Source organism: Lepisosteus oculatus, chromosome 19 (assembly GCF_040954835.1).
Source record: "Lepisosteus oculatus isolate fLepOcu1 chromosome 19, fLepOcu1.hap2, whole genome shotgun sequence".
NCBI classification, from domain to species: Eukaryota; Metazoa; Chordata; class Actinopteri; order Semionotiformes; family Lepisosteidae; genus Lepisosteus; species Lepisosteus oculatus.
This window is the reverse complement of record NC_090714.1, coordinates 16,000,352-16,017,812: the sequence shown is the minus strand read 5'-3', so window position 1 is coordinate 16,017,812 and position 17,461 is coordinate 16,000,352. Positions and strand designations below refer to the sequence as shown.

General features: G+C 52.3%; 1 protein-coding gene across 1 annotated transcript; it reads left to right on the top strand.

Annotated features, from left to right (window-relative positions):
• The first annotated feature begins 139 nt into the window (after nucleotides 1–139).
• ubald1a (UBA-like domain containing 1a) lies at nucleotides 140–14,517 on the top strand. Its single transcript, XM_006637189.3, has 3 exons — nucleotides 140–451; nucleotides 1,011–1,070; nucleotides 14,139–14,517. The coding sequence occupies exons 1-3, from the start codon at nucleotides 344–346 to the stop codon at nucleotides 14,436–14,438; spliced, it is 468 nt and encodes a 155-aa protein (XP_006637252.1). The 5' UTR covers nucleotides 140–343; the 3' UTR covers nucleotides 14,439–14,517.
• The last annotated feature ends 2,944 nt before the right edge of the window (nucleotides 14,518–17,461 follow it).

The window sequence follows — 17,461 nt, the reverse complement described above, 5'->3', positions numbered from 1 at the left end:
AACAGAGAAATCGCCGGAGTTTCTGTTCTTAGGCTGTCGTGCAAAACGAGCTCTCTGACACTGCGTGAAAACACGTGTGGGGGCAGCGGGGGGTTTCAGAAACTACAAATCCCACAAGCGGGCAGTCCCACCCCCTCGCTGCCGTCAGCAGTCAATCAGAAGGAGCCCTCTAGACTGGCGATCCTACAGTAAATATTTGTGTTTGCTGAGCCGGCTGTAATGGTGGATCACTGAAAGAGACAGAAAGGGAAAGAGAGAGAGAGAGAAAAAAAACAGAAGCAAGGACCGAGACGCAGAAAGAATATCACACGACACGCTTGAAACGGTTACCGCTTCGGCGACTATGGATGATCTAAAGCACCAAGTGATGATCAATCAGTTTGTTTTGACGGCTGGGTGCGCGGCGGACCAGGCGAAGCAGCTCTTGCAAGCGGCACACTGGCAGTTCGAGGTATGGGCTCTGGAGCTGGTGTTTATATATATATACACACACACACAGTCTATCCGCGGGAGAGAGCGGGTGCTTTGTGCGTAGGATTGCCATGTTTAGTGTCTTGCCCGAGAAGGTTGATTTGCAAATGATGTCGAAAGCCGGGACTGAAGAGATCGTCAACCCGAGCTCCCTTTCTTATTCACCGCGTCGTCTAGCAGAAATGTGGTGCTACGTGTAGCGAGCATGATTGTGTTCAGGAGGGGACGAGTGCATCCATATAGCTCGAAATCCCCCCCATCAGAATGTGCCCTGGGTGCCACAGTCCCCTTGCGCGGCTCACACAGGGCAGGAACGGTGTTGTGCAATATATGGCCGTCGTGTATTGCCTTCGCCGTGCCGTGACTGCGAGAGACCCCCCCCTCACCTCACCTCACCTCACCACACCAGACCCCCCCTGCTCGCTTGACCTGGTGACCGTGGGCACCGGCCCCCCGAGCAGCGACACGCCGGGCTGTCAGGCGGCGAGCGGCCCCGGCGAGACCAGCCTCTCTTAAATTCACGCTTTCTCCCCTTGCAGACTGCGCTCAGTGCCTTTTTTCAAGAAGCCAACATCCCGTACAGCCACCACCACCAGATGGTGAGTATATACTTTTTTTCAGTGCATGCATGTCCGTGCTTTATTATCGGGATTAGTAGTACTTTTATTATTATGATTATGATTATGATGATGATGATGTGTCCGCCATGTTGCCGGGGCTAGAAGCTGGATAAAAACATAAACAAGACGGCGCACGCTTGGGTTCCGACTCCGCTCTCCTAGCTTTCTAGTTTTCTGTCTGGAGGAGGGGAGGGAAAAAAAAGGCTTTTTTTTAAAAAAAAAAAGATGATAGATCGGAGCTATCGCAAGGAAGCCGTCGAGTTCGTTCAACTCGGGTTACAAGAGGACCGGTTCCTTCTCCGGCCCGGTTATTTATTTATTTTTAAAATTGCGGTTTTGAAAACGTGTCTCCGAAGAGGAGGTTGTGGTGGTGGGTGGGGGGGTGATTCCAGGAAAACTGTGAACATGGTGTCGGTCTGCAGTTTCGACACGAGTCTCTCCCCTCCCTCCCCCCTCTACTTACACACCAGAGCAGCTCCGGACTCTTCTCTTCCCCTGTGTCACTGACCGCCGCGCTGGGTCAGGATCACAATCTGCGGGTCCTGTGGCATATTGGAAACAGGGTAGTAAACTGTTTTCCCGTATCAGGACAACACGTAAAAAAAAAAGCACCCAACTGGTACAGCGTTTGGCTGCAGCTTTTACCTGCAAATGAATGGCTGGAGCAGGATCTGCGACCCCCCCGCGATTTAGTTCGCTCAAATACACGGCAAGTCCCGGTTATTTCTGTAGGACGTGACGTGTCGTCCTGCGGTGGGAGTGCAGTTTCACGCCAGCGATGTGGACATAGTGAAAACGGAGCTTATTTGTGAATCGTTTCTTTACGGGGCGCCCTGATCGCCGGCAGCTCTCGGGCTGTGATTGTCAGCGCAAAAGCTTTCTTTCCAAGAAAGCGCAACATGCTCTCTACCGGCATGAACGGTTTCTGGGTTCAGTCCTGACATCTTTATAATGTTACATTTATTATTATCATCATTATTGTCATCGGCGCACAGGAGGCTGGAAAAAGCTGCCGCTACAGATAATTCTAACGCTTGTTTTGGGCATTGTTTCGACAGAACACAATAAAAGAGAACACGGCTATATGTTTTCAGGAAATCCTGCAGTATAGCAGAACTACAGTGCACGATGAAAAGGACTATCGTTGTCTTGATTCTTAGTTTCCTGTTGACGGGGCGTGTGCGACCTCCCGACTTCCACAGAAGCGTAGCTGTAGAGCCATGCGCGCTCCTTCGAGTGCCTGCAACCACAGTTCGCTACTGCCGCACACGAAGAAACCGAAACGGAGGAAAAACATTAATTAGGATTAGTATAAGCACTCTCTGACATTTGTGTTTGAAGCCTAAAACACATAATTAAACTGTGGGGTAGAAAGTTCTCGAAGTGTAGTAATTGGTCTCCCTCAAACCGCTTTTTTACTGCAGGGGGTTCTGGGTGGGGTTTTGATTTTCTCATTTCCTTCTTCATTATCGGATTACATGGAAGCACACGGTACAGATTATGAAGATGTAGGGTAACCCGAGTGGAAATTCCCGTGTTTTTTTTTTTTTCCCCAGGACAAATCGGCAAATGGTTTCGGGCCGTCTCGATTCGTTTTTATCGGGTGAGAACGGGTCAAACCCATCACGAGTTGACAACTACTGACGCTCGTCTGATTGCAAGCAGAATGTAAAAGCCCTTCTCTCTGAAAGATGCGGTAATAAACGGGTCTCTTCGGAGTTTTGAAAAGTTCTGAACTGGGAACGCACTGGTCGCCAGTTGAACCTTTTCAGCTGTAATTTCTCCTAAGTACAGTGTAGATGGCCAGTTTGGGTACATAATTAGATGTCATGAAAATACGTTGTTTGTACAGTATCTAGGGAGCTGGCAGCATGTTAGGGGACTGTCCTATCCTTGGGTATTAGACCAGCTGCCTTTGGCTGCAGAGAGGCAGTATGCACAGTGCAGTGGAGTTCATCCAGCTAACGCAGAGTATAGACTGCAGATCTCTGTTGATCGTGTCATTGAATATTTGTTTCTCTGGTTAAGACCAGGCTCTTAACATTTTCTGCTGTCTCGCTCTGTCTGCTCATGGTGCTGTTTTTGTTATTCTTGTTTTTTCTACAAAGCATGAAAAAGCACGCTTTCACCCCGCCACCCCAAAGCCATGCAAAAGAGAAAAGTGGGGGCAGTAAGTTTGATTTTCAGAGCGGTTGATACATGGTGAATCGGCGGGGGGCTGCAGTATGAATCAGCCGTGTTAAGAAAGTAGACTTCTTGTCCAGACGTGATGCTGGCGGTTTCCAGGGGGCTGCTTCCCGGAGAAGCGGTGCGTTTCCTTGTTACCTGGGCAACGCACAAACTGTGAGGCACTGGTGGATGTTTTGTGCTTGTCCGGACGCTGGGTGCTTTGAGCCCCAGCAGGGATTTGTCTCGGGAGCGTTGTGGAAGAAGCCGGAAGCTTGCGTCGGGCAGGGAGAAACGTTAATGAGAGGATCGCCCCAAAAAAGAGGAGAGACCGCTTCTTGACAATTGTGACAGAGGAGCTCCAGCAGAGGAGAGTAATGCCCCCTGCATTTCTGGGGGGAGGGAAATCTGTGTCGGACATGCATACCTCAACACGGCTCTTGGAGAAGGGAGCGAGACCGCCTCAGCTGAGCTCTCCTCCTCCTCCCGTTTAGTAGCCAGGAAACATCCCGATTCCCCCCATTATAAAAAAAAAAAGGAGAAAATCTGGAAGGATTAACATCTGACAGCATTTCAGCTGAACAAAAGACTGAAAGATCTGTCTGTGTATGTTCTCCGTCTGGGTCTGGTTTATGAAAAATGTCGCCCCTTTGGTGGCAGGCAGGAATTACTAGGCTAAGGAATATTCTGGTAATCCTGTGCAGGGGAAGCAATGTCCTTCTGAACAGAGCAGGAACAAGAGATTTGCCCCTCACTGTAGCTGAACGGTGCCTTTGGAGTGTGTATGGGCTAGAATGAGTCTTGTCCGTTTTCAGCATGACCGTAGTGAGCTTTCATTGATGCTGAAAGGCGTGGGCGCTTGGGAGTTCACTGTTCTTGTTTGCCCAAACACACGCGGGCCTTTATCTGAAATGACAGAAGCTGACATGGCAAAGGCTAAGCTGTGCTTTTTGTCGCTCTGTGCATTGGAAACCCTAGAGCAGGAGGCACCTCACTACACAAAGGGTGGCGGGAGGGTGGTACAAGGGGCCCAGACAAGTTGCGAAAGCCGATATCCTGGCTTCTTTTAAGAACCTGCTGGAGGAGGTCCCCCAATCAGAATGGCGGGCACATCTTCACCCACAGTCGTTTAGGGCTTTTCGGAGTTTGGAACAGGCTGTCCAGACAAGTTGTTGAAGTTGACTTGCCTGGCTGAATGAGATCCTGGGATCAGTTAACTATCTCCTACAAGTTGGACTAGATGGGCTGAACAGCCTCTCTTTTGACACGTTTGTTTATGTTCTCTGCTCACGCAACGTCTACTGGCTCACTGGTTGCTTCTTGGTGAGCGCTTGAAGTTGAACTGATAAATGAGCGAAAAACAAATAATTCGTTGCCAGAATCCTTTGCAAAGTCCTGCTTCGGCAGAAGCCTTGCTTGCTGGATTTTCGGCTTAGCGCTAAAAAGCCCTGCCCCTTGGCCTGATACTGGCAAGACAGACCAATGTGATACTATCTGTCTGCATGTTGTGCACAGGAGAGTCTGTACAATGTGAAAAACTGTCAGGCTGATGGTTTCTAATCAGTTTTTCTTGCCTGAGCACATTTTTGTGTATGTTCTCTATAGCAATGAAAAGAGAAAGTCAGATAAAATGGTTAGATATTCAGGTCAAATCCTGCTGAGGTAAATCCTGTTGTACAGAAAACGAGGAAGAAAATAACTCAGTTGGTGTGTCTGCTGTGAGATATATCTCAGGTGTTGTTATGTCTTGTGATATATGTTAGGTTGTGCTGGGATAAATATTATGCGGCCAAATGTGTGCAGATTTTAACAGTGGAAGTGGAACAGTTTGCACCATATTGTGGGATGGATTCAGTGCAGTGATACTCAGTATCGGCCCGGCTCATCTCCTAATGTACTGCTGAAGCCTGTTTCTTTTATTTTCTGCAAATCATCAGAGAGTCCCACCACCCTTATCGTCCTTGTGTGTCTGTGTGGGGGTCTGACGGTGCTGGCGCTCTCCAGTCTCGCAGCGCGCAGTGAACAGGGGGGGAGGGGGTCATTACTGCTGTCTTGTTAAGTGAGGAGGTCACGCGCACTTTGAGGTGGACAAGCACCCCCTGCCCGAGCCCCCGGTGCTCCGAGGGCTGATTGCTCCCGGCCTGACCTTGCGCTGTTTTTATTTGTCTCCTGGGGAAGCTGGAGAGTCGAGGGCGAAGTGGTTAAAGACGGTCGGTCTCTGTAATCGGTTGTTGTCTTTGAGTTTTCGATGATAATCCCCACAGCTGGCCAGTGTCGCTCCCTTAAATCCGTGTGTGTGTGTGTGTGAGTGAGAGAAGCGTGCTGCATCACACTGAGACCCCTCTGTCTCCTGGTGTGACCTCTCTGTCTGGCCAGCTGACCCTCATCTGGCTGCACCTACACTTTCCCAGCGTGCCTGCGTGTCTGAGACCACAGTCTTGGGGGAGAGGAGGGAGGTGTGGAGCCCTGCTCTTGTGGCTGCTCGTCAGAGCACAGGCAGTTACAGTCTTGTGGGACGGCCTTCGTCATGGGTTTCACTGGGGCAGTCTGAAAATAGAGCTGTGTTTTCTTGTGCGGGCAGGACCAGCTCCGTGCTGCTGTATATAACTTAACAGGGGGTAGCACTGGCACGATGAATGAAGAACGGCTTTGGTTACATGGACAAAAAAATTCAAGTGGCATACAAGTACACAGTGGGATGAAATATCGTTCCTCCTGGTCCACGGTGCAGATACAGACAGGGCACTGACATAGACATTATAGACATGATACACATAGTGCAAAGTGCAGACAGTGCAAATAACAAGGTAAACACAGGATACAATATGCACAACACACTGGGGGGATTTAAACCCTGTTTCTGGAATTGGATTGGGAGCAAGTAGATTCCAGGGTGTTTTGGAGCCTGACAGCCTTTTACAGTCTGGTGGAGCTAGCCCATACACGGCGATATCTTTTCCCAGATGGTAGGAGGGCAAAGAGTTTATGGGAGGGGTGGGAGGGGTCATCTACTGTACTGGAGGCCCTGTGTAAGACACTGATAATGCACTCTGTGGTATGTCTTTGAAGCATTGCTGAAGAAACCTAAGGGAGAGAGTCCCTAGTGTCCTGTCTCGCACTTGAGGCTCTCTTGGGTAGCAGGGGAGAGCCCAGCAGATTTCAAAGATGTTGGGGGGGGGAGCTTCAGAGATGGGTGGACTCAGGACACTCGTGGCCCCGCCCCTTCCACAAGCCCCTCCCCCGTGGTTGTGCGAGGAGGTGTTCCCTGTCCTGGCCCGGACTGTGTGTGCAGATCGTCTCCGGGGAACGACTGCTCTTCAGCTCGCTGGCACGCTTGGGCGTGATGAAGAGTGGCTGGCAGCTGCTGGCCGGAGCCTCTCTTAGGGAATTCCTCGAATGCCAGAATTATTAGGGGAATCTGTGTTTGCCTAGTGACGGTGTAAAACTGTGTTTCGAGGCAGGAAGTTTTGTTCAACCTGTTCGGGGGGCGTGTGTGTGTGTGTGTGTCCTCCTGAACGGGTCAGTGACGGGGTCTCCCAGACTTTTGCTAAGGCCAACCGGTTCAGCTGCGTGGCAGCTTCCTTGTTGCAGGTGCTTTTTTCTCTGGAAATAATCCGGCCCTGCTGGTCCGCATTGTGCTCCGCAGTCTCCCACGCCCCTTTCCGATGACCTTCCTGAACGGATTGCACCCCGGGTGGCTCGACGCGGGAGGCTGCTAAGCCTTTTGTTTTTTGGAGAAGAGACTTTAAAACCATGCAGGAGACGGCTGGTAGGACCGTTTTTTAAATGCATCAGGCAAGCAGCGTTTATCAATCCCAAGCACTTCAGGTCTGATAAGTTTTTAAAAACGTCGCCGCGAGGCGTAGAAATCGCGGACGGTGTGGCTGCTCCGCGCGCGGACTCGCCTGAAAGGGGCCCCACGGGCAGCGGGGTGAAACGCAGCCTGAGCGGCGGGCGTATCGGTGGGCGCAGGCTGTGCAGCCCAGGGACCCAGCTTGCCCGCGTTCCCGGGAGGTGTCCCAGGAGCCCTTGCAGCGCCTCCCTGCAGGGGCCCGGCTTCATTTGTAATTCCCACACGTTGGTGCGTCTCGCCCTGCTCCGCTCCGGCTCCCTCCCCTCTCCCGGGTGTCCCGCCCGCCTCGGCACAGACACCGCTATTGATTCCGCCAGGAAGCGCGGCTGGGCTCCCAGAAAAGGGCTCCTTTCTCCGGCCTGCGGCCTCCGGAGCGGGGAGGCGGGGAGAAGGAATGGAGCCCCTGACAAAGGGCCCGAGTGTTGTCAGCCCCAGCAGGAATTCTCCGCGCCCCTCCCAGACCCCCCTCGAGCAGCGGGGAAGGGGGCCGACGCCGGCTGTGTGCCTGGGGCTGTGCAGGAGGGAGGTGCTGTGCAGTAGAGCCCGGCTCCCGGGCGAGTGCACTCCGGACTGCAGGGTCGGGGGTGGCACACGGCTCTGGTGCCCTGGGAGCGAGGCGGTTCACTGGGACTGCTCCAGCGGACGCCCTGCTGCGTTAATTACCCTCCGGGTCACGGATACGAAAGAGCGGTACCCGTAAAAAAAAACAAACAAACAGCTGGACGACTCCTGGGAGGGGGCGAGAGCAGGAACCCACTGATTCGCCCTCCCTGGGACCCCGGCGTTCGGCGCGGATACGTGGTGGCACGCCAGCTCGGCTTCTGCTGCCCGCTGCTGGTGCCGGGTGCCAGGCCTGCCCGTGACCGGAGGGAGCCACGCGGCCCGGCGAGAACCGGGGAGGGGGGACTGATCGCACCCCCCGCCGGCAGCCTTCCCGGGGCAGAGCCGCCGTGCCCGGTCCGGCTCGTGGACAGCGGGCGGCGCGGCGTTGGTGTGTCACTGGCGTGTCCTCGTGCTGCGTGCCGCGCTCCGTCGCCATGCTGAGACGCAGAGCTCTGCCGCTGTGGTTCAAGTGTAATTGCGGCCAATAGGAATACAATAATCTTGTTGGCCTCTGGCAGCATTGATTGCCTTGTGTAGATTGTATCCATTATTAAGAAGCAGCTGTACTCCACAAAACCCCAGAGCTTTTTTTGATGACTGGTCCTGTTATTTCCACTGTCGCATCCACATCTGTTACCACAGGAAACGTTTTTTTTTTCCCTAAATATCAGCTGACGGACTGTGCAAGGTGCTGTTTCAGCAGACCTCTCAAAGAGAGTTTTCACGGCGATTTTAATGGCATGGCGGGGCGGTCGGGTCTGCTCAGTCTCGCAGGAAACGGGCTCTGTACTGATGGCCTGAGCCATTGTGCTTGGAGTGAAATGCGAAATCAACAGCAGGATGTGAAAGCAACCAGGGGTGGGTGGCAAAAAAAAGAGTAAACTGTAAATAAAAAAGGAGAAGTCGAGTCAGACGTGCCTTCTCTGTCCCGGGCTGTTAGCTGTTAGTACTAACAGACTGTGATGTGAGTGTATTGAGAGAAGAGCCCTTAAACAATTCTCCAAGAAGCTCCGAGAAAGGAAAAAGTGAAGTGTCTGAGCTTTCTTCTAGTTGGAGATTGATATGTGGGAATGAGGGGGGCAGCTCCGTTGATCGAGAGATTTGTTTTCCCCAGTCACATCAGGATGGGAAGCGTCTTCTTCCGGAGTGCTGCGTGTTCGGTTTTTCTTGCGGAAGAACTGGCATTATTTGACTCCGCTGGGGTCAAAGGTCACTTCAGAGCTCAGTCACCATCACACCCTGTGTGAGTAGGCGGTGTGTCACAAACCGGACAGGAAGCAAATAAAAAAAAATAAAAGGGGGCAGACGGAGGAGACCGATAACATTTCGAGAAATTGCTGTGTGGATCACTTTTGGAACCGTAACATCCTTGACGCTGACGCATTTCATAACAAATGTATCTGCGGCTCGAGTAAGGGGTTATTTTTGCAGCGGTGTGCTTTTGTTTTCCCAGTCTGGGAGAGGAGCACAAATATTTTTCTTCCGCGTTCAATAGGATAAAGGATTGGGTGGCCTTCCGCTTGTTGCCCTCCTCAGAAGGATCTCTTGCCGAGCTTGTTTCTTTGTTGAGTACGTGAACATTGAAGGCCACATGCTGCTGGAATCGTTAGCCCGATTTCTCTGTCCGAGATTCACTCTCAGGTTGCAGTTTTCCCTCGGCAGGGGCTAAGGCAGTGCCTGCTTGCCACATGCTCCCATTGTGGAAGATGCAACCGGAAACCCAGTTTCAAAATTCCCTTCCAGGCTGGCGACCACAAGGCCATCTGGAGACCGTGGTCCCGGACACAGGCCCGGAGGCGGCTATGTTCAACCCATTCGCTCTGTGCCCAAAGCTGCGCTTTGTACTGTGCATATTAAATGTATTTCACTTTATTATCATATGTGCAGTCTAAGCTGGTCCCCTGTTGTGCTGACTTGTGGGTGAAAGGGCTGCTCGGGGGCATTCTCAGGAAAGCTCCGTGCTGTGTATGGCCGAGAGTCAGCACCGCGGCTCGTTAACGTTCTGGACGCCTTTCCACGGGAGGCAGGGGGGCTGGCGGGGTGGGCGTCCGGCGTGGGGCGCCGGTCGATTATGCCAGGGCACACCGCACATCCAGCTCTCATCCGCGGCTCTCTAGCTGGGAAGAGTAGCTCTGTTGTGAAGTGGCTTGGCTTCTGCTATGGGCTTTCCAGGAACTGGGATTCCCGGAACGCAGCGAGTTCGGCTGGCTGGCTGGCGGGCCGGCGGGGTGTGGGGTGGGGGGGGTGAGCCGCTGCAGCATGAACAGCGGATGAGCGCGAGAGAATCCCGGCCCCGCAGCTGTGCACATCTGGAGCAGGGGCTGAGCCGCGGCGTGGGCAGCGCTCTCGGGAGGCACGGACATCGTTTCCTCTCGGCTTTTGTGGCCCAGTGGGAGATGCGCCAAACACGCTGGTGCCTGGGTGGATTTGGAATCCGAAATTCTTTCACGTCCTGCTTTTTTCGAAATCGTCTGCGGCGCCGGTTTTCCGACGCGCACTTCGGGGACTCTGGATTGTTGATTGTTGACTCCGTTGTTCCAGGCCGGGGTCGTGTTCCTTCTGCCCGGCTTAAAACATGACTCTTCCAGCACGAGCGGGGGTGTTTCCATCCGAGAGTGACCTGGCCTTCCCCTCCTGCCGGGAGGAGGTCTGACCCTTGACTGTCATTTCAGAGGGCATCTTCCTGTGCGTCGGGAATGAAGACCCCCGTTGCTGTTCAGTGTTTCTGGCTACTGCCGTCGCTATCTCACACAGGCGCTTTCCAGCGCTTGGCCACAGTACGGATAGATACGACAGCAATGGTTTTAAAGATTAACACAGGCCCATTCGTTGTACAAAAAAACATGGCATGTTGTGTCAACCTCTCGGTGCCGGCAGGTTAATTATTAAGCTGTGCTTGGTGATAATTAGACTGAAATCAAAGTGGGTGCATTTATCTATGCAGGAAAACTACAGACTCAAATGGTATCTTGTTTTTAGACAACTGGCCTTGTCCAGAATAAAACAAAATTAATCTGACACCATTGTAGTACTAAAGTCTGTTTGGTGCTGTTTAAAGTTCCTGTGTTAATGCTGCAGAGTATTTTAAGCATTGCAGTCAAGTGTAGTCTGTGCGCTTCCAGCTCAAGTGGGTTTTTGCCATTCTGTCTTCAAGCTTTCAGACAAGCCATGAAGGACCTGCTGCATGAGGGGAATACCGTTAACTTCCCTTAATTTGAAGTATCACTAGAACCGTTCAGCAGGGAAGTCCGGAGCGTTTTCTGCAGAAATAAAAACGTAATTGAATGTAGCAATAAAGTCACTTCCTGCAAAAAAAAAAGCTTCTTGCATGACCCACACCTTGTGTTATAAAGAAATGGCTCCCACTGGCTTTGATCCAGATGTTAGATGGCTTAAATTCATCCGTCGTCGGTTTGCAACAGAGCACAAATTCTTTTCGGTGATGGAGCTGGTCTGTCAGTGGACAACGAGGCGGAAAGCTTTGTGAGCTGAGCTGGGAAGTAGAGTCTCAAGAGTGTAGTGTGGTCATTCTGTCCTGCAGCTTCAGGGAGTTAAGAGCCTGTAAGGGGGTTGTAATGCATGCAGAGAGTCAAGGTTTAGTCATTGTTTAGGAGTCAGGAACCCAAGGAGAAGGTGGACAGAACTGGTCCCAATCTTCTCTCCACTGGCCTTGTCCTGTCTGTTAGAAGAGATCTCGTCGGAACAGTGCAGCTCAGACCCGACACAGACGTAGACCTTTGTGCAGCTTTGTCTCTCGGCTGCCTTTCACTTCTCACTTCTGTGGCTGTTGTCACCACAGCCTGTGCACTTCTCCGTTTTGGAGATCATGTGCTGCGTCTCCGCACAGCCAGAGTACGGTTTGACGAGGGGACTGTTAGACATCTTTTTGCAGTCGGAGTAACGGGAATGGCCGCATCTCTTTAGGGTAGTATTGATGGCGGCACAGTGGCAGGGTGATTTGTGCTGCTGCAGCCTTAAATCTCCAGGGACCTGGGTTCGATTTCATATGTCTGTCTGTGAGGAGTCTGCATGTTCGTGTTTTGTCCGGGTGCTCTCATACGCTGTCTTCTCCTAACGGCATGTTGGTCGGGTTTGTCCCGCTGTACCAAACTGTTCCTTTCTCTGCGGCAGTGGCCTGCCGTCCCCTCCAGGGGGCAGCAGCAGCGGTACTCCTACTGCCCTGCCCTTCGCCCACGCTGGCACTGGCAGGTCGCCCACCCTCGCCGGGGCAAGCGGCAGCCTGTTGACGGCTGGAACTGTCTTGTCGTCTTGACCTGAAGGTCCGGCCCCAACACTGCGCCTGCAGCTCTTGGGGATGGACAGGTCCCGGGCAGCGCCAGCAGTTGGGGGGGGGAGCAGGGGAGCATCGGGCACCAGGAAGGGGGGCGTGACACGCTCGCCATCGGTGGTCAGGCAAGGCCCTCCGCTGGCCAGGCGTAGAGGGGGGGCTGCAGGCTCCACATGGATCGTCACTGGAATAATCGTCACTTACTTCAGCCCCTTAGCTGACGGTGTCCGTGGCACCGCGCAGAGGGCACAGTGGGATGTAGCTGCACAGCACAGCCTTGTGGGTCTTATTGCCCATTGATAACGGGGTGAGTTCCGGATCTCCAGATACTTTTACAAGAGATCGATGCCTCTTGCCCGGGCAGAGTCAAGGTTGTCCCCACGGCGGCGGAGGCTCAGGGTCAGGGATCTGGCGGCGGATGTCGAGTCAGCGGTAAGACGATCCGGCGAGAGGCGGGGGAGGTGTGGGGCGAGCGATGGAGATTGCGCTCCCTTCCCTTTGCCCAGGCAGCTGAAGAGCGTTCCTGCCTTTCCAAGCTGGAGCAAGGGGAGCACGAGACGTGGGCTCCGGATGTTCACGCCGAGGCTCTGCCTGCTCCCCCTCCTGCTCCTGCCCCCATCACCCCCCCACCCGCCACAGCCACTCTTCACCCTTGAGCACCGCCCCCAGTTTGTCAGCAGGAGAAGTGTCACAAGCAAGAGGGCGACATTAGGCCCATCTGGCCTGCGGAGCAGTCCAAGCTCCTCATCCCGCTGTTTCTCAGAGGGCACCAGGGTATCCTCTGGGGGGGCTTGTTCCATGCTCCCACCACCCTCTGTTTAAAGTGCCTCCTGTTCCCGATTTAAATGCACTTCCTAGTAGTAGTAGTAGTTTCCACTTGCCCTCTGAGTCATGCCTCACTGTTCATTCCAGAGGTGCCCGCCAAGTGGACTTCGATTTTAAATCCTTGTCCCGAGTCTCCTCGTAATCGTCTCCGTTGAGGGATGACAAGGTTCTGGTCCTTCAGCTTGTCAGCCTAGGATATATCCACTTGTGCTTCCGTATTTGTACCTATGAGATATTATTGGCATGGTTTTACTATTGTACATTTTTAGGTGTTTTTGTCAACTCTGTTGACTTTGTAACCTGAGTGTCCCTTTGTTAGGTACCGGTGTCGTACTGTGCAGCTCAGCGTGGGTGCAGCCCTCTACTAAATCGAATACCGACGTGGGACTGGGCACGGTTCTGGTGTGAAATTCGCAGTTGGGAATGTAAGGTCTTGTGACATGTTACAAAAGAAGTATTCCCGCGTCACAGGTTTTGTAAAATAGATAAGAGCTGCCACTTCCAGTAACAATCTTCATACCCCCTCCCCCCTCACCCCCCAAGGCAGGTGTGTCTGCGTCACTAAAAGGCTCGACTTCGCTTCGAGTGCCACACCGTTCAGCAGGCTTCTTAATACTGAAATAATGAAAGTTCTCACCCTGGTGTGCGGCACCTGCCGGCTGTCTTCTGGCAGACCTTGAGGAGAGGATTAACTTGGCTCGTGTTGCCAGTGTGAGGAGGCAAGCGGGGCTCGGCGCCGGCCAGCCCGAGCAGGAGGGCCGGGCAGCGGCAGGGACTGCTGGGAAGGCCTTGGCCAGTGTGTGTGTGTGGGGGGGTCTGTCGGGAGACCAGCAACGGCAGGGGGGGGATACTAGGGGTGCCTGGGATCATGATGTGAGATACTGGGGTGCAGGTCAGTGGGGTAGATCACAGATTGTGGCAGGTAAGCCAGCGGGAAGAGGAGCCTTTGTGGACAATAATCAAAATATATAAAGAGTGGGGGGTTAACGGGGCAGGGGGCATACAAGAGGAATGTCGACGGGGTCTTCAGAGACTCCAGGGAGGCGGGAGGTGTTTTGAAGGCTTTGGCAGAAGAACTGGAGGAAGAAAAGTACCCACAGCAGCAGGCTTCTGAACTGGCTTGAAGAAAACGAAACCCTCTGCCGAGATCACTCTGCCTTTACCCATAAACCAAGCTGAGTTCTAGAAGCGCCTGCCTTTCACACTGCGTGGCGTCAGTCCGAGGTCACAGGTGACCTTGTGCCAAACCCTTGTCGTCCGAGGTCTTCCTGTAACCCTTCTTTTCCTGGTCTCCCCGTCTCTCTCCCCACAGATGTGCACTCCTGCCAACACGCCGGCGACGCCCCCGAACTTCCCCGACGCCCTGACGATGTTCTCGCGTCTCAAGGCCTCCGAGAGCCTCAACAGCAGCAGCAGCCCCATTGCCTCCATGGCAACCTCCCCCCCACCACAGGTCAGCTGGGCGATGACCCCCCCTCCCCCCAGCCAGCAGGGACTGTGGACTCCAGGGCAGCCCCCCTCACAGGCGCCCCCTCCTGGCTGGCCCGCCACAGTCACCCAGCAAGCCTCCTCGGAACAGAAGGCCAGTGTTGCCATGGAGGCAGAGAGATGAGGGCCGGGACTGGGGGGGGCCGCACACTGAAGGGGAGGAGGGGTGGGGGGTGTCTGGGGGGGGGGGGTATGGGGGCAGGGCGGCTTTCTCTAACTTGCCGAGGACGGGCTGGGGACTGAGGGGGTGAGGGAGGGAGGTGGGGGGTCTGAGGAATTGAGAACAGTGGACAATTGCAGAGGGAGGAAACGCAGAGCAACTGCAGACAACAGTAATACAACACACACACACACACACATGCGCGCACAGACCCGCGAGTCTTTTTACTTTCTGAAAATGGTGGATTCCGGGCGGAAGAGTTCAATCGAAGACATTTCGGAAGGCAGGGCGTCTGCCGGCACCTTGCAAGGTAACGGGAACGCGTCTTTCCCATGGATCTGGTGTCCTTGCACCGCTGGACAGAAGTGGCCGTGGAGACCTGCTTTCAGATGAAGGGCCGTCACTCACCTCCCCTGTCACCTGACTTTTTGCAACCTATCAGGGAGCGTCCTGCCTCAGGATATCACATGACGGTTGATGTCACAAGAGAGGGAACGGCTGGCTCTCGCCGTCTCCGGGACAACAGGAGGCCTGTTCGCTTTGCTGAGGGGCGGGGCAGGGAGAAGCCATGCATTTGGACACCGAATGACAGCAGACTAAAAAATCTCTCTATATATTATTTCTGCAAAGATCTGCAGATTTAGGTATTTTTAAATCCTCATTTAGGCTTGTTGTTATTTTTATTTGGGGGAGGGCTGTGTTTTTTTTTTGTTCTGGGGAGGGAGGGGTCAAGATTAAGCGAAACAAAACCTGACTACTATTAGAAATGTTTTGTAAACAGAGGTGCCACTGCATGAAGTGTTCCAATGTGTACCATCTTTTTTTGTAGAAAACAACTCTTATAAAAAAAAAAACATCTACCAATTAATAGTACATGGCTTACGTCTTTGAAGGAAAGTAGGAAACAAAAATAAGGGGTTTAATACTGTTTTTAAAAACCGAGGCTGGTCGGATTATTTTCACTTAGGGTTCAGATCCTTCGGTTTTGAATTATTTTGATTGGGAAGGGGAGATATTTATGAAAAATATGCAAATTCAGGGAAGTCTTCATCCTTGCTAATTCGGTTTTCTTTTCATGTTCGACTGTCTGTTTCTTTGAAAAACAAAAAAAGCCGAAAACATTAATATTTGTGTTCAATGTCGATTTGAAGTTTTTTCTAAAAGGGTAGAGCAGGCAGTTTCACTGAGCGAGATATTATCAGTAACCCATCATTTAATTCTTTTACATTTTGTTTTTACACCTTTTCTTTCTTATTGGAATGTCTTAGGATTGCCTGTTCCTACATGGTTATTATGTATGTATTTTGTTTCTCCCACTATGACTGTATTGATACTGTTCCCACAATATTTGTGGACTACCTGATAACTTATCATTTTTTTGTGTTTCTAAATAAATATTGTATGTCCTACTCCCAAGCCTTCTCCATTCAGCTTCAGAGTTCTGTACACAGGGCCTTGTTTTAGCCTCCTGTGGTGTATAAACCAGTTAAACTAGGGTTATTTTTATGGGAGCGTTAATGTACTATGCTATTTTTCCAACCTATTTTACTTTTTTTTGTCTTGTGACTTCTCTTTAAACTTCTCTGTCTCGCTTCCCGCCTTACAACCCCCCCCGAAGACACCGCTCGTAGTGAGGCACTGTGAGCTGCTGCTTCGCGTCTTGGTCGCTGAAGGTCTCGTCTCGTCAGCCGCCGATTCGCAAATCCCAGAACCCCCTTACCGCGCTTCTCAATTTGTTCTTTGTGGATTTGGTTGAGAACCGCTGCTGAATTCTAACTATACAGTCCAATATAATGAACTAGAACTACGCTGCAGCACGTTGTAGACCAGTGTTACTACTATATTAGAACTACAATACAATACAGAATTACTGCCACAATGCTCTGTACTTTGGAAACTATTACTCTTGCAACATACCTGTCCTGTGAAGCCCGACTGCAGGATGAACTGGAGACGGAACACTGTGGCACCCACAGATAAACGGGGTTTATTCCATGCTGAAAGGAAAAGAAAAGAGATGCATCAGCCGCGAAGTCTTCTTCACGCGTGAATAACTGCATCCTTTCCGCAGGGGACAAACCTGTACCTGTTCTTTTGCAGCCTTCACATGCTGACGCAGCTCCCCAGCGGTGCAGCGCTGAGCTCGGGCCTGGGCTGCAGCAAAACCCTCCTGCACACGGCGGCACTTTCACGACCCCTGGGCTCGGACACCCCTGCCCTCACGCGCACGCCTGTTCTTCCTTCTGTGTGTGCGCGTGGTGGTGGTGGGGGGGGGGGCTTCGTTTTTACCTTGCGCCTGTAGCCGGTAATGCCTGCTGGCCTCCGCTTTAATTCCTCACAGGGGGTGTCTGAGCTGGTCTTGGATGGGGTCCTGTCTGCTTCAGGTAGCCCTTAACCTTATTTCCAACTATTTGGTTTGTGTCGAGTTGGGGAATTTCCGGTGTTCTTCGGCGGTTCGCAAGGCTCAAATTTTTAACTGATTTTTGTCTTTATTTTTTAAAAGAAAAGCAGTTGCTATGCCACACTAGCAGAAAGACTGCAAGGTCTTTTGAGTCTCCTGCGGTGGGGGTTTTTTTTTTATGTTTTTACAATTGCAAAATAGTAACTTCCTCACTGCACCTTTTAAAAAAAAAAATGCTTTGTGCTTGTGAATGCGAGCTGCTCTTTCTCTTCTTTCTGTGGGCCCTGACTTCTCTCTTAGGGCTGGCCCCCAGACGCAGGTCGTCAGAGACTTGTTTCAGCTGCCCTGGTTAATGTTTCAACTAGCAGAACTGCTTTGACATCAACTCGCACATTAAGGTCTGGACTCTGCCTCCGGAGGTGTGTTTTGGAGCTTACCCCCACTGAATGTTTACGAAGCCTGGGATGAGACTGCAGATTTCTTACCTGAGAGGTCACTGGCTTAGGGGGTATTTAATGTGGTGCAGGCAGGCGTAATCTGGGCTGAGGCAAGTCTCTGGGCCTTCAACTGTCTCTTTCCAGTTTAT

Coding starts and splice junctions, on each gene's coding strand:
- ubald1a (XM_006637189.3), top strand. CDS start 344: ATGGATGATCTAAAGCACCAAGTGATGATCAATCAGTTTGTTTTGACG. Junction 452..1,010: donor CGGCACACTGGCAGTTCGAG/GTATGGGCTCTG, acceptor CTCCCCTTGCAG/ACTGCGCTCAGTGCCTTTTT. Junction 1,071..14,138: donor ACAGCCACCACCACCAGATG/GTGAGTATATAC, acceptor CTCTCCCCACAG/ATGTGCACTCCTGCCAACAC.